The sequence below is a fragment of the Siniperca chuatsi genome, linkage group LG4, assembly GCF_020085105.1.
Source record: "Siniperca chuatsi isolate FFG_IHB_CAS linkage group LG4, ASM2008510v1, whole genome shotgun sequence".
Taxonomy (NCBI): domain Eukaryota; kingdom Metazoa; phylum Chordata; class Actinopteri; order Centrarchiformes; family Sinipercidae; genus Siniperca; species Siniperca chuatsi.
Window position 1 is genome coordinate 20,520,313 of NC_058045.1, and position 16,149 is coordinate 20,536,461.

At 39.7% G+C, this 16,149-nt stretch overlaps 2 protein-coding genes across 14 annotated transcripts in view; both read left to right on the top strand.

The window, feature by feature from the left end:
- Positions 1-6,276, top strand: part of bicd1a (bicaudal D homolog 1a) — a 37,277-nt gene extending 31,001 nt beyond the window's left edge. For 3 of the 8 annotated variants that reach the window (XM_044193747.1, XM_044193748.1, XM_044193753.1), the window contains one exon: positions 18-2,310. In XM_044193747.1, coding sequence (XP_044049682.1) covers positions 18-606 — 589 coding nt within the window. In that variant the 3' untranslated portion in view covers positions 607-2,310. The other 5 variants (XM_044193749.1, XM_044193750.1, XM_044193751.1 and 2 more) reach the window with 3 other exon arrangements.
- A 1,070-nt stretch (positions 6,277-7,346) lies between these two features.
- Positions 7,347-16,149, top strand: part of fgd4a (FYVE, RhoGEF and PH domain containing 4a) — a 59,359-nt gene continuing 50,556 nt past the window's right edge. The window contains exons 1-2 of one of the 6 annotated variants that reach the window (XM_044193412.1): positions 12,445-12,726; positions 12,853-12,942. In XM_044193412.1, the coding sequence (XP_044049347.1) occupies positions 12,672-12,726; positions 12,853-12,942 (145 nt within the window). In that variant the 5' untranslated portion in view covers positions 12,445-12,671. Of the gene's footprint in view, positions 7,640-12,444; positions 12,746-12,852; positions 12,943-16,149 lie in introns of those variants that run through there. The other 5 variants (XM_044193410.1, XM_044193411.1, XM_044193413.1 and 2 more) reach the window with 5 other exon arrangements.

Sequence of the window (16,149 nt, forward strand, 5' to 3'; positions counted from 1 at the left end):
TACCTCTCTCTCTGTAGATGTGATGAGTATGTTACCCAGCTGGATGAGATGCAGAGGCAGCTCGCGGCAGCAGAGGATGAGAAAAAGACGTTGAACTCCCTCCTCCGTATGGCCATCCAGCAGAAACTGGCCTTGACCCAACGCCTGGAGGATCTGGAGTTTGACCACGAGCAGAGCCACCGTGGCCGAGGCGCTAAAGTGCCCAAGATAAAAAGCAGCCCGCCCAAAGTAAGTCGCAGAGGCGCCTTCACAGCTCCCTCCAGCCCCACCAGGCTCCTCAACCCCTCCATTATCCCCACCCACACCCTGAACACCTCCCTGACCCTCAGTAATCCTCGCTCTGTAGAGCTAACCACCTGTCTGTCCATGTCTGCATGGACCTCAGACACACTTTCTGAAACAATCCACACCTCAACTTCAACTCCGCCTAACATCCGTTACCCTAATTGGTCTCTGGGCACCCAGCCCATCATTATAGACCCTGAGTGGCTAACCTTAGAGTGCAGACGACTCATTTATTCAAGACAAGACAAAAGTCAACTGTCCCCATCTAACAGCACCAGTAGCCCGGCCACAGTATCTCCTCACCTTCGGCGAAGGCGATGATTCATCATCATCTCCGCAGCCAGCACCAATATCCACTATGTACACAGTTCCCAGAAGCCTCAAGATTAGTGGGATACAGAGAGGAGGAAAAACTGGTTTCACATGTCTATGGTTTGAACATGAAGCGACACTCAGGAAGAAGGAGCCCCCGACAGCTCGCTCCATCTTCAAAACGCCTTCAAAACAGCACTGAACAGCCTTTTTGTTATTGTTAAGGTTGAGTGAAAGTTGGACTGCATAGAAACATCCTTAACAATTTGACATCAGGCATCTTTCTTGGCATCTGAATAGCTGCTACCATAAAATGTGACATTGTGTATCACTCTCATGGAGTACTGAGAGGTGTTTCAAAGTGAAAACCAAACAAAAAATGGCTGCAGGATTTGTTTTTTTCATACAGTGACTCAGAGCACCTCCCTGTGCCAGACTCCATGAATTACATGTTAGAATTGTTTTTTTGCATTTTTATTAAATGTAATTCATCTAATCTATTCTATTAAGCCTATGATATTTTTTAAACTATTATATGTTGTAAAATGATATTTCTTTATTTATAGATATGTCAAAAAGCATTTGACAGGCTTAAAGTGTGTTACTTGGTTAATGTGTTGTCCAGAGTAGTATGGAAACCAGTCAGACCTCCTCTCTGTGCCTCAACCTCCTATTTGATTGTCTTCAGTTCACTTCTCCTCTACTCTTACCCGACATGTAGTAAACTAAATACATGTATTCCCCCACTGATGGCCAATGTCTTGACAAACCTCGCTCTCAGTACTCCCAGTTTCTTCCACCAGATGGCAGTGTCTGAACACATTTCCACTCTCTTTCCTGTCAAATGCTGTTTGAGCACTCTCCCTCTCTCTCTCTCGCTCTTCCGTGATCTTACCTCAGATAATCATATACAGTATATATCATAAGTGAAACGGCTTAAACACAATTTTAAGATAAGACATCCTATAAACAAACAACTTTTAAGTGAAATGGACATGCATGGCTGGTGTGGACTTAAAATGAAGTTCATGAATATAACTGAGCCATTAGCAGCAGGTATTCTGGAGTTGAGCAGGATTGGATTGTTCAGCATTAGCCCCACTGTGTCTGCCCTTCCCCATTTTTGTGCTGTACAAATCAATACAATATTGGATTTGGAAGTGTGTGTGTGTGTGTAAATTGTGTCCATGTCTCTGTCTCTTAGGGTGTTCTGTGTTTTCTACCTCCATTGCTGATCCAGTCAGATGAGACTGGTTTACAGTATTAGTTACAATCACACCATGCAAGCATATACTCCAGTGGAAGCAGTCACTTAGGTTATACTCAGCCTGGCTTCAAGTATTTTCTTCTGCTTCTTCTGCTCATATCTCTCCCCTTGCTCACTTTTCTCTGGGGGCTTTTTCCATTCATTTACATTGTGAAACAGGGATTTCCAAGCTAAGAAAAACAAATTCAGGTCAAACTGCAAGAGGATGATTATCCCCAACATTATGAAAAATAATAAGTTATTATGTAAATAAATAGCATTGTGCTATAGCAGTGTCATGAGAACAGCTGTATATAGACCAGGGTCAGACTGGTTCAACAGTATAGAAATCAAAGCCAGTAGTAGTCTCTTTGTCTCTGACAAGGCCTTCGCCTGTCTTGTCCTCCGTGTTTTCTCTGTCCTATTGTCTAACCCTGAGTGTCACCACTCTGTATATCTGTCTAATTTATCAGTTTCTTGTAGATTGTCAGCAGCCTGCTGCCTCAGTACCATCACTCTCCCCACAACTAAGGCGAGGGAGAGTCTCCCTAGCCCGCAGGTAACCAGCTGTAGAACCTGCTAGTAGTCGGCTCATTGACATCTATCTATCTATCTATCTATCTATCTATCTATCTATCTATCTATCTATCTATCTATCTATCTATCTATCTATCTATCTATCTATCTATCTATCTATCTATCTATCTATCTATCTATCTATCTGTCTGTCTGTCTGTCTGTCTATTTATTATTATTATTATTATTATTATTATTATTATATTTATTACACACTACAAGATCTCAGTTGCAGCCAAACACATTCTATTTAATGCACATAGACTTTTTATATCTTTATCTTAGATCGTTTTATAGTATCTGCATCTGTACAAATGATCCTGCATGCTCTCAGTTTTCACACTTTACATTAACTACAGTAGTTATGAACAGGCTATGGCTGAGACCCTTGTATTGCATAAATAATTAACACTTCTCATGGGACGAGGGAGTGAAGGAATTGTTTTTCACTTTGCATGTACAGTTTTGCATGGCGGTTTTGTATGCATATATATACATGTTTGTATATATTGTATATACTTCATATATTTAATGTCGATTTTCCTTTTTGTACTTGTAATTTAAAAACTTTGGATGTGCACTGTTTTCTCTCTTGTAGACGTTGGTAGACATTTTGACTTCCCATAGAAGGAAAAGCACAGGTGTGATTAATAACGATGGAAGTGTCACATGAAGTCATGCCAGTTAGCCAGTAGTGATAATTAGCATCCTTAGTTACAAATGTGTTTGACAAGTCAAGACGTCCACTGTGAAGAAGATCTATTACCTTTAAGCACTGCATTCAGTCACTAACATGTTGCCAATAAAGTGTGAGTTTACCAACAGACTGGGCAACAAGTTGTGCATCTTTATTTTTGTCAATGAACTGAGACATTTATACAAGGCAACTAGGAAACTGCTGATAGAGCTTGGCCATTTTTGGTTGTGCTGGTTAGCCTTTCTCTCCAACCCTGTTTTATTCTGTAGATGTTCTCATCAAATGCTTTGTCTTGAAGTATGAATATATGAACAGACCTTCCCTTGTCTCTAGGGTGGTTTTAAAGGAATAGTTTGCCTTTTTGAGAAATATGTTTACTTGTATGCTTTCTTGACAAGCATTAGATGGGGAGATTGATACCACTCTCATATCTGTACGCTAAATATGAAGCTGCTGCTAGCAGCTGGTTAGCTTAGCTTCGCACAAAGATTGGAAACTGAGGCTAACAGCTACGACAACTCTGTCCAAAGATAACAAAATCCACCTACCAGCACCTCAAAAGTTCACTAATTAACACATTATATCTGGATTGGGTAGTCTGTACAAAACCAAAGTGTAAAAACGATGCAGTGTGGTTTTATGGGGGTTATATGCTGGAATATTTCTGGGCGCAGTAACTTCCTGGGGTCTCACAATGACGACAAGACTACAGGAGGAGGTGAACTTTTTATTACCTTTTGATGAAGTTGTGGCTAGCTGTATCCCCCTGTTTCCAGTCTTTGTGCTAAGCTAAGCTAACTGGCTGCTCACAATAGCTTTATTTTTAGCGTACAGACATAAGAGTGGTATCAATCTTCCCATTTCAACCAGCAATAAAGCAAATAAGTGTTTTTCCCAAAAGGTTTAACTTAAAACCATGTCAGTATTTTTGCCCTTGTCACATGTTGCATTTTTGTTTGTTGATTTGGTGTAACCTTATTCTTCCAACAACTGTTTGTAGCCCTTAAATTACCAGCTTTTCTCACTGTTATTTATTCTCTTCTCCTGTCTTTCTGCATTCCTACAGTGCTAAATTTTTGGCAGACCTCCAGGAACACCAAACTCTCCTGTCCAGCAGCAGTAGCCTCTCCCCCTGCGACCCTCATAACTGTCTGGCCCAGCAACCCCAGCCCCCCGGCACCTAACCTAGCTGTTCCAGCCCAGGCCCTGGCCTCGGCCTGGTAGGAGTCATGCAGAGACAGAGACACTCTGGATGGGGGGTCCCTCAGATTAACTCCCCCCAACCTAGCAGTCCAACCTGGTGCTTAATGGACTCTGTGTCCCCCCCTCCCCAAGCTCTACATGGTCCGGCTGGTTACCTGGGTCGCAGCAGAAGAAGAGCAGGACGCTCCCTTCTTCTCTGGAAGTGACATCGTGTCTTGGAAAGGACTGAACTGAAGCGCAAAATGCCAGAGTGACAAATCAAGGGAATCTTTTCCCTTATTCGTATTAGTATTTATTTCTAATTTATTTACTCTATTGATTGTTTATTTACATATGAGATATTTATTACTGGAATGTTTTTTTCTGTGTTTGTTAGTCATTCTTCAAGATGGAAATCAAGACGTGTTTCACTGCTGTGGTGAAGACAACCAAAAGCAGAACTTGGTCATTGCAAAAGTTCTTTCTGATCTAGTAACAGGTTAACAGGTTAAAAACTTACCTAACCATACTATACGGCATTTAAAATGTTAGATTCTGTCAGTATAATAATCGAAAAATATGTATGCATTTTTACATAGGAGTGTGAGAGTACATTGGGTTTGACATTGCAAACAGACTAATGAAGGTAAACATTTTATTACAGAAAAAAATTGTTTCTTGTGGTGGTGATGGGTGGATTTCAACTACCTTTCTAACGTCACTAGTCTTTCTTGGGATGCTTGTGTTTTTTTATACAAAGATTTTTTTTGCAAATCATGTGCATAAAGACTATTTTATACCTCCTATTGTTTTTATTTATTTTTACAGCAGACTCTAGTGACATGGTTGTGTCTGTTATGTAGCTCAGATCTCTTCGGAGACTGGGATAGACAAGAGTGTTTGAGATCAGGACTAGGGCTGTTGGCCTGGGTTTTTGCCTTTTGAATTGCACAGGTTTAAGTGACCATGGAGTGAACTGACCTCCATCTTTTTAACATTAGTTAAGAAATGTAAATTCCCCAAAGGTGTGCCTCTTCTAGAGTTACTCTCTCTGTCATGCCATCATAGTATTCTCACCATAAAGTATTCTCTGTGAGTTCTTTCTCTGTATTGGTCACAACCCCAGAAAATCACCCTTAGTTTCTCCTTCAATGACAGTGACAGAAATGTCAATCAAATTGACATTTTCACTATCCCAAGCTACGCTTGTCTGTCATCGTAACATCTCCATGTTTAGCTGTCTTATGCTTCCTACAAACAGTATACAGTACTGTCCAAGCACAATTATGCACTATGCATTATAGCAATACGGTAGCACCAGTCATAGACTGATGAGAATAAGATTTACTTAAACCATTTCTGTCACGATGAACTAACCAGCAGGCTGACAAGAAAGGCAAGACAGCAGTAGTGTCCCCAACTTTCTCAAAAAAATGGGGACACAGTTACAGCACTACTGTCAATTTCCTTTGACACAATCAAGATCTTGTTTTTGCTGCATAATTGAAGTCCCATCTCTCTGTCTCATAATGTCTTTAATGTTAATGTTCTCCTCACTGCACTGAATACATACTTTTACCAGATTGATATGAAATGGATAAACTGAAACTACATAGCCAGTATAGTGTTGTAATGACAGATAAAAGCATTTCTGTTACATCAGCCATGAATGAGTGGACGTTTTCTGTTCTCTGTGTGTACATTTGTTGGATTTGTCTTTGTTGTGTAGATTGTTACTTTAGCAACTACAGAGTGTTGGCTTCTGAACCCCTGCAGGCTCATTGGTGACCTAACTCTCTTGGTTTGTTTGCACAATATAGCAAAGTGGATGGAGAGAGACTAATCCAATGAAAGAAAAAAAACCTGGATTAAAAAGAACGATAGCTCTGTGCTGTACTTCAGTGGGTTTTACAATTTCTCCTCCATTTAAAACAGTGTTTCATTGGTTTCACAAGTAAATAAAATACCTGTCCTTGGATTTGTGACTTTGTGTTTGTTTCTCTGTGTCATCATTTTAATGAACTAAACGAGAATTAACTTGATACGTCTTGCATTCACGTAGACAGCACACAATAAGTTAAAATGTTAAAAATAAAATACACACCAGATTAGACATTTTTCTCTGCATCACCCTTAACAGAGTACTTTTTTTAAAGCGCAAAGGGCTGTGATACAGAGAAATAAAGCAATCTGTTGCAGACAGAGGATAAGGTAATTGGAGTTTGAGACATCAGCAGAGATGGTCAGCTCACCTGACAATAAGAAGGTCATCAAGGTTTTGTTACTGACTGTAGTGTATGCTTGGTAAGTCATGGCCAAGTTGGCTGTTTTCTTCTCTGTCTCTCTTTAATTTCCTTGTCCTTTTTCATTCCTTGAATGCCTAAACTATTAGGCTTAATTATGAGTTATATTAACATAATCATGGTTTTGATTGATATTGGTATATAAACTTCTTTTCATTAGATTTTTTGACAACTACAACTATTCATAAATAGTGTTTCTTAGTGTTATAATTTTGACCAATCACAATGATTATCTCATAATCTTGATAACTTCCTGACCTAATATCTTGTAATATATAATATTTTGACTGAGTATGTCATAATATAGACATACCTACGTGTAATTCACAATTTTGTATCTCATCAGTATTTAGCATCTTACAATATCCAATTAGTATATCATAATTATGGCTTACTATCTCATTAATCTGAGAATGTCATAAATAAGAATTGATGTATCTCATAAAGTCAGATTATGTCATATTTTATTTAAAATCTTAATTTATTATCTCCAACTGCTAGTACAAGGATACAACATTATCATAATTATAGAAGATAATCATTTTCATTCTCATCAATCCAAAATAGTCTTTTATTTTTCTTTGTGTGTGTGTGTGTGTGTGTGTGCGCGATATGGCCAACAATGTGGACATTGTCTGGGTGTAATAATAAGTAGGTCTGCACCACCAGTACTCACTGAGGGGACAGAAGGGCGGGGTTTAAGAAAACACCGTCTTCAAGGTGACATTGTCTAGAGAAACGCGGACTATGTCGACCCAGCTCATACATGTGTACAGCTGTTTCTGCGATGTTACTTGCATTATTGATCTGCACAGGCGCACATGGGCTTCCGCCGCGCGCAGCTGGACGCGGTAGCTAATGAGTTTGCTGCCAGGAGGGGACCGCGTTTCTTAAACTCTTAACAGTTCATTTGCGGTCACTTTGCGTTTCACTTTATTATCCCAATGCTGGAGCGGTCGTTGCCTCGCAAAACAATGGATGGCTTTAGCAGAGTCGCTTTTCGCAGGAAACAACCAAGTATGGACACTGTGGAGCCAGGTGAGTTTTTAAGGAATGCTGGGAGACCATTTTCACAACGAAAACATAACTAAACTGTCCCAAAACTATTGCAAGAGATTGCAAAGTGATCCTCCCGTACAGCACGTAATGGCCTTTTACAACCTATTGTAAAACCCTGTGCTTAATACCAATAAGATATCATTTCTCAACTGCTGTTTTTTTTTTTTTTTGTAAATCATACTGTACATCTTGCCTGGACTTATTTGCCCTGTTATTACATATTATTGTATATTTTATAGGAATCCTTATGGAAACTTCCTTGTGCACTCTCCTGTGCAGTTACATCTTAGAGCATTAGTCAAAATCTGAAGAATTATTACAGGTTGTAAAGTCTTTAACTGGCTTGCTAGTGACTCAGTGTTATGACTATTACAGGTCTTCTATTAGCCATCATGTGTTTTTGTCAGTCTAGTTGAGAAAGCATGGAATGGCCAGACTGTAACACACCTACATTATAGCCCTTGTTTACACACCACTGCTGACTTGCTGGCTGCTCAGCAGGTATGAAGGTTTCAAAGGCAAGCCCCAGCCTGTTGTGTAACCATGTACAATGTGGAGGGCAGATTTATTTTCATTCTGGAGATTGAGAACACCACTTTATTGGAAGTCCCAGAACTTTGTCTGCTCAGGATGCAACTCTCAGGAACATGAAAAGATACATTATCTGACAGGTCCCTGTGCAGTTCTGTATCTCCGTTTTAAAGGCTGACCAAAAACAAGTCTTGGGATCTGTCTCCATGTAGGTGTCCAGATGGATCTTTGCAGCTGTAACTGAAAGTTTGCTTTCAGTTTCCGATAAAGCAGTCTGTATTTCTCAGAAAACTGGGATCCAAATACATGTCTGTGCTCATGCAGTGTGCACTGTCTGGGCATGAGCCACTCAGACAGGAGGCACTCACATGGCTTCATCTTATCTTGCAACTCTGCGGAGTGCTTGTGCAAACATGCAGCTGAGGATACTGTGTGTACTTGCAGTTTAATGTGAACTTTACTCTGTGGTTGATAGTGCCACTGTTAAGATCAGGCAAGGTGTCTTCAGCTCATAGTTTGTCTGTCAGCAGTCAGCCCCCAGTCACAAGTCTCAGGTAATGAGCTGTATGTCAGGAAGTGAGGTGAATACTAGAATACCCACAGATATTATCTGTCAGTGAGTGAATCACTGTGTGTTAGCAAATCTTGAGTCAGATTTATATACATTCTGTTCATCATCATCTGCCCCCAGTATTGCACAATGTTACCAGTTTGGTTATTATACTCTACAATATATTGAATGCATTATGCTTTATACACATCTGCTTTGGCTAATAGATAAAAAGAAAGTATGCAGCACTAAATCCAAGACAAATTGCTCCTGAAGGCTGTGCCATCAGTGTGTGAATGGGGTGAATGTGACATGTAGCGCAAAGCGCTTTGAGTGGTCGGAAGACTAGAAAGGAGTTATACAAGTACAGTCCATTCACCATTAACCATTAGATTTGTGTTTTCTATCATAGATGTACAGCTTCTACCTTCCTCACAGAAACCATTTCCTCTTGTCATCCCTTTGTTTTTGCTTCCCAGTCTTAATGGTAGTCCCACTGTCTCATTACTGAGCTATTGTAAACATATCTGTCATGCTGTTTTTGTAGAGATTCCACTGACCTTGACATGAACTGTGGTTGATATCCCCTGCTACAGTTAAATTTCTTCCATTTGACTTGGTTCAATATAACTTTTAATGATCCAGCAGTTTTATTGTGGCTGGCCAATCACGCATTTCTTGGACCACGGATAAGATTTTAATGGAGAGACAGTATTAAACTTACAATGATCTATCATGCTCTGTTATTTTGGACTCTATATGTCTGGATCTGTTTTAGAAGATTTTAGGCCATCCTATTAATGCTGAAGAAGATGATTTGTTATCATTTGTCTGTTTTGATCCATTCCTCCTGGACAAATGGTTAGGAAGTAGCAAATCATTAAGTTTTTAAGTTTGTTGTCCTTTCAGCCCAGTCATCGTTGAATGTTAGCTGCAATACATTGTTATCCTGTCAGCTCTTGTGTAACAGAGTTGGGCTGCACAAATGTGCCATATGAATATCAACGCTATGCTCTCTTTGGATACCATCATACACTTCAAAGCAGTCTGTTTGTTTATGTGTCTCTCGCAGTGCCCAAGTATCTGTCTTATTATAGCTCACACCTGGAGTGAAATTTATTTTGTGTTTAAAGCACAAACAGCTTGGGGACATGTAGGTTTGAGCTGGTGCTACTGTGAAGGCAGCTGTATCAGTCTCCAACAATGAAGCCGTTTGTTTTCTGTCTGCTAAGATAGACGCAGTGGGACTGTATGAATCAGATGCTGTGTGGCCTGCTAGCCTACTGCTTTTGGTATTGTTTTGCTGCACTGATGCCCTGTCATCCTGAACTGAACCCTCTCACTGTCCTCTACTGGCTTTAACTCACGACAGGCAATAGAAACAATTTTAAGGATGTTTTACTGCTCCACAGATCATGCAAGATCCCTGTTTGACTTGAATGCTAATTTTACTCTACAGATTAATGGTAGATAGCAGAATTACTACTGCAGCAACACATCATCAGTAGGGTAAAACTAACCTGTCTCACGGCGGTCTAAACCCAGCTCATGTTCCCTATTAGTGCAGCTAAGTTCATGATGGCTTAAGGATGATTACTTTTTATATGCTGTGCATCGTTGTACCGCATCAATATGAAACCCATAAATCACAACTCTGGGTATGTAGAGGCATTGCTTCATGTGTGATTGGTATTTGAATTCTAAAAGGTCAATTGGAAAGTATTTCCTTTTCACCTTGCTTTGTGGTTATACCAGAGTTACAGTCTTGTAAATAACCAATGAACAGAACAGAAGGTTCATCTTCTCAGAGTAGAAGTTATATGGAAATGCTCTTGGTCTTCTTGGCTCTTTTTTGCTTGTGAAAGAACAATGGAAAATTAGATAAACTGAAACAACATGCTAGAGTTTCAAGCCCCTGGCTGTGTCTCAAACAGCTCAGTCTTATTTAAGAATGTTGTCTTTGAAATTACAGTTAAAGCTTCAATTCAATATTGCATTCAGGTTTATGTATTTCTTAAACTGTGCCTCAGGAATTCCATTTTTGTACAGATTTGTTTTTGAAAGCTTTTTGTTTCCTGTTAGCCGTGTTTTCCTACAAGATCCTGTTCTCTCTTTGTTCTTTGCACATTGATCCAGACATGAGACTGTGAGAAGAAGTCAATGGGCTTCAAGTGAAGCTATCAGTGTATTGATCTTCCTCACTTTATGACATATCATAAATGATCATGGTGTATATTGTTGTCATATGTGCCTGGGAATTTTCCAAGTTGACTAATGTAGTTGTCAAAGTATTTTTTTCTATCTTCAGGTGCACAAAGGCAAAGGCCATAACGAAAAATTCAACACTTCACCTTAGTAGATATCAATCTTTGTTAATACATAATTTCTTATTGCATTAATGCAGAATCAATTCATTTCCTGATTTAAGTATTTTCCCTGAGTTTATTCTGTGTCTGGTAGAGAGGTCTCAGACTGGACATGATTTTTTGTGGAGGTGTGGAGGAGGTTATTGGTTTGCTCAGTTGATAATTACAGTGGGTGTGGGCTGCACTCAGCAGGAAAGGGCTAATACATGTGTGTGTTTGTGTAATATTCCTCAGCAGTTGCACACACATGCACTCACAAACGTTTACTGTAGGATCAAGTTTGAGGTACTCTAGTTTGCAAATGTTCCAGTAGGTGGAGGTAAATGCTCAGAAATGTTTCACCCACCAACCAGCAGCTGCAGTGTGTGATGAGGACACACGCAGAGTCACCTTTACAAAGCAACCATCCGTACACACTATATCCTGGCATGATACATGATACTGCTCCCAGGGTTTCTCACAGATGGCCTGCAGGAAAAACAATGAGTTGGAGAGAGGAAACTAACAATGAGCTACTTTTAGACTGCTTTTAGAGAAATGTTTACACATGTCTCTAGAAAAAATGTGTGCATAAGAACCAAGTCTGTTGACACTTCCTTTATTAGTAACCATGTTTGTGCGTGTGCACCTTTATGTGTCACACACCATCCAAGGCCAGATTGTTCTCTAATGGAATCTTTAATTTACTGTAACTCTTTCCATGAGATTTCCTCTTGCACTGTATTCAGGCCAAAATGAACAAAAACTTAATATATCTCATGAGGCAATATGCAGTAATTTGTTGAGGGCATTCATGCACCCAAGGGGGAAAATCCTTAAAATTTCTGCTTTAGTGCCACTCTCAGGACATTGTTTTTAGGTTTCATCCAAACCTTATCAGCTGGGTTTGATACACTGAGTCAGGGCAAACATGAAACACGGTCTGTGCTTAGTAGTCTGAATCCCAATATGCCTAGTCAATATGAGCCTAAAGATCTGCTCTGTTTCAGGCAAGACACACTGTTTTTCTATCCATGGCCCAGCCAGGGCTTCCTGACTGCAGTGTGTGTCATTTCCCCCTCCTGACTGGCATTGTTAGCCTGTGTGGTTCTTCCCAGGAACCTACTGTACTCTCTGTTACCTTACAAGCTCAGTCTGAGCTCAGAATAGGCGAATTCAGACCCGCAGCAAACTAAGGGACCAAGAGGGACTTTGAGGAAGTAACTTTACAGAGAGGAAGATGTGAGGCAATTGTGCAACCCAACTTTTTTTCCTCACCTTTGCGAAATTAAGGACATCCCACTTGCAAGAGGACAGAGAGATGTGAAGGTGTTGGTGGTTGGATGACTCGTCTTCCTCTGCAGAGCTGTCTGTCTATTCTTAAGCAGTAGAGTACCGTAGGTCTCAGCATAGCGTCCTGTCACTGGCAGAGGTAGAGGAAGGAAGGGGAGAAAGTGCTAAATAGAGGTGTATTTTACCGTTTCCACATAGGACGTGAAACTTTAGAGCTAGTTGTTAATACTTGTGCTTGACCTCATCTTTTCATACACCTCACTTTCTCCCCCTACACTGGCTCGGACACAGTATGGACCGCCTGATTGCTGGTTACTGGAGGTCCCGTCTCAGACATGTTGCCTCGGGTAGGTGATATCCTTACAGGTTAGACAACACAGTGAGGATGAACACTATCATTAGTTGAATATACAGTATTTGTTAGGAGGAGATCTTGGGTTGTTATTTGATTTTTTTCTTTTTCAAAATAAAAGACACTGGACTGACAATGAAACGACGACGCAAATACTGGTTTTGGAGCCGGAAAGGTAAAAACGCAAAGATGTGTCTGCTCTGCTGTTATGGTAAGATTTGGCGACTCCATATTTGGCTTTACACTGAAAACTCAAGGACAAGTTTATGTTAAATGTGGAAAATGATTGTGAATAAGTGAAGAAAAGTGTATTGTTTTCTGCCAATCCTTTCACAAACATCATCTGTGACTCATCTCTTATTACCATAAAACATTGCCTTGACTTGTTTCATCCCTGCTGCTCTCTTATCCTTTTTTGACTGGCATTTAACTAATCTGTTTTCTACTGGTGAGCAGGATCCATTTTCAAAATATTATCATGTGGCTGCTCTCTCACATAGACCATTTATTTTCCACTCTGCTGATGTGTTGCTGTTCCCTCTGACAATGTGGTTTCTAGATATGCTCCGGCTGCACAAAACAAGAATAAATTATCTGAAAAGGTTCCTCCTGTCTGCAGTATACGTACATCTGTAAATCTTATTTTGATCAGGTTTTGTTAGCACACAGTGGTTTACCAACTTGAGTGTTTGGTAACTGCCAATTTGTTTCAGTATTACTTGTCAGACAGTGAACATACTTGGAGTGAGCGTGTTGATTCACTGAGCTGCAGCATTGGTCTCCATGTGGACCGGCCTGCTGCTGTGGAGCAATACAACAGAGTGTGAGGGAGCATTTAAATTTACCATGCTGGAAAAAAAGACAGTTTTGTTCTCAGAGGCCTGGGAACCGTTTCCCCCTCTTAAGACCCCTCTTCCAACCACTCTGGCCTTTTGGCAACGTCCCTGATGGCCCATTACCCAACTGCGTTTGTGTTGTTTGGTGTGTTTCTATGCAGCATAGTAAGGCAATGAAAGTGTATGTTTGTGTTGTAAGATTGCAACCCCTCAATTACGCACCTTTCCTATGGTGGTGTGTATTGTTGGTGAGCTGGGGTGAGTCACCCATATTTAATAGCGGAGGAGAGGAAACACTGTGAGGCATACTGCTTTTATTCTGATTGGCAGGAAGGAAAAGGCTGGGAACAACAGCAGGCAAGGGTCCTTTCCCCACACTCATTGTTTCAACGTGGGAGAGGGTGCCACAAGCAATAGTTACGCAACTTGTCAGTGACAGCGCGTAAACACTTATATGTTTGGATTAGGTTTTTGTGTAGTTTTATATAAGCCTTCAAAAGGTAGTTTCATCAGTTTGGGAAAAGGTTGAGAGTGTTTGGTGGTCTTGCAGATAATGATTTAATTTTAATTTTGTTCCTTTAAAATGGATTATGGTCAGTATGGGGGGTTAATAGCTTCTGTTAGCAGTAATAAGCACTGACAAAATAGAATAACACAATTAGAGCTTTACCAATAATCAATCAATATTAGCTTATCTCAGATATGTATATATCAGCCAATAAATAACAAGGAATTGCAGTGCAGAAATGCCAAAGATATGATTGAGGTTGTGTTGAAACTGTCACTATTACATAGTTTGTCCACCAGAGAGCACTGACAGAAAACACAGATTATTTAAAAAAACGAATTTATATATATATATATATATATATATATATATATATATATATATATATATATCATCTCTTTATATATATGTATACCGTATATTATACAATAATTATACTCTGAGAATATTTTAACTATTTGTGCTTTCATACAATATTTAATCAAAATAATGGACTGTCTCTTATTATTTGTAATTCTTTACTACTAATGACCACAATACTTTTAGATATTCTATATGTTTTCTCTGCTAGCTGCAGTGCCTCAGGACTTTCTCCCTCTACATTGATCCACATTCCTCCTGGCATGCCTGAATCCTGACATGCTCAGATTTTTGAAGAAATGATTCTTAAGAACTGTATTTGTCACAGAGATACACTTACGACATACGTTCATGCATATATCATATATTTATATTTTCTAACACATAAGCAGGCAAAACGTCTCCTGTATGTGCAACCATACACATCCAAGAAAAGATTTACGAACTATTGACATTCCAGACTAACATACAAATGAATAACAACACATAGTGTTATTGTGCAGTGAGAGGACAAATGCATTGCATTAATATGGTGAACTTCTCTGCAAGCAAAGAGAAGTCACCAGAGCTCATTCATTTCCTACAGAGCTGAGCGATCAGAAAAATTGACCAGATGTGTGGAATGTTAGCAATGGATGTACTGTAAGAGCTGGGCATAGTGTTCTAAGATGGCAGCCTGTTCATTCCAATGAAACATACTCACCCAGTGCATACACCAAAAAAGGTTTATAGGCATACTTTAGATGGCATTCAAATTGGATTCTTTCTCTGGCTCTGCCTGACACAACACAAATGTTATATGGAAATGTTGTTGTTTTTTAAATATATATTGGATATAGGTTTAGAAAATATGACCATACTGGGAGACAATAGATATTTGTCAACCATATAAGATATTACCATACCATTCATGCCGATGCAGCTATCCCTTTAATATCTCAGGTTGTATTTGGCCATTGTGTATAACAATGTGTGGACGTACCTCGATTTCTCAGGTATTTAATTCACTGGATTAGCCAGAGGCAGACATTGCCACCTGGTTATTATATCTATAAATAATTTAGCAATTAAAATTGATGACAATTTACCATTGTATGATGTATAGGACATTGAAAGAAAAAAAGGGCTCTCTGGTCATCATGTGACCTATAATTTTCGACTGTGGCCACCTGAGGGCTTGCAGTCAACATGTTTATCAGCTGATCAAAGGCACCCATGAGCCACCAGAACAGTGTGCTTTCTTGTTGTTCCAACTATCAAATGCTAAATGAGTGTCTCAGTACAGCAAGTAATGATACTGCAAATTATCAACGCTTACCAGGTAACTGTATTAACTCCCTAACATTATGAAAGCCATGGTCAGTGGAGTACAAATGTATGACTTGCTGGTTCATAATGTTGTGGCTTCAGTCAGTACATAAATTAAATCTAAGACTCCGACGTTGCCTGTTATCAGTCAGAACCAAGCACCTGATCAGCCCGGTCTGCTGAAGTGAGATTGCCCTGTTAGAGAGTTACATGATGTAAAGGGGATGGTAGTCAATGCTGTTAGCTGTGATTTGTAAAGCCTGCGTAGAATATTCATTCAAGCAGGCAGAGGGAGGTAGCAATCTTTACACAGTACAGTATTTTACCAGTGCACTTTTTTGACCAACACAGGTGAATCAATAATAGATAATTGTCATAATCTACATGATTGCTATGGCACTTGACT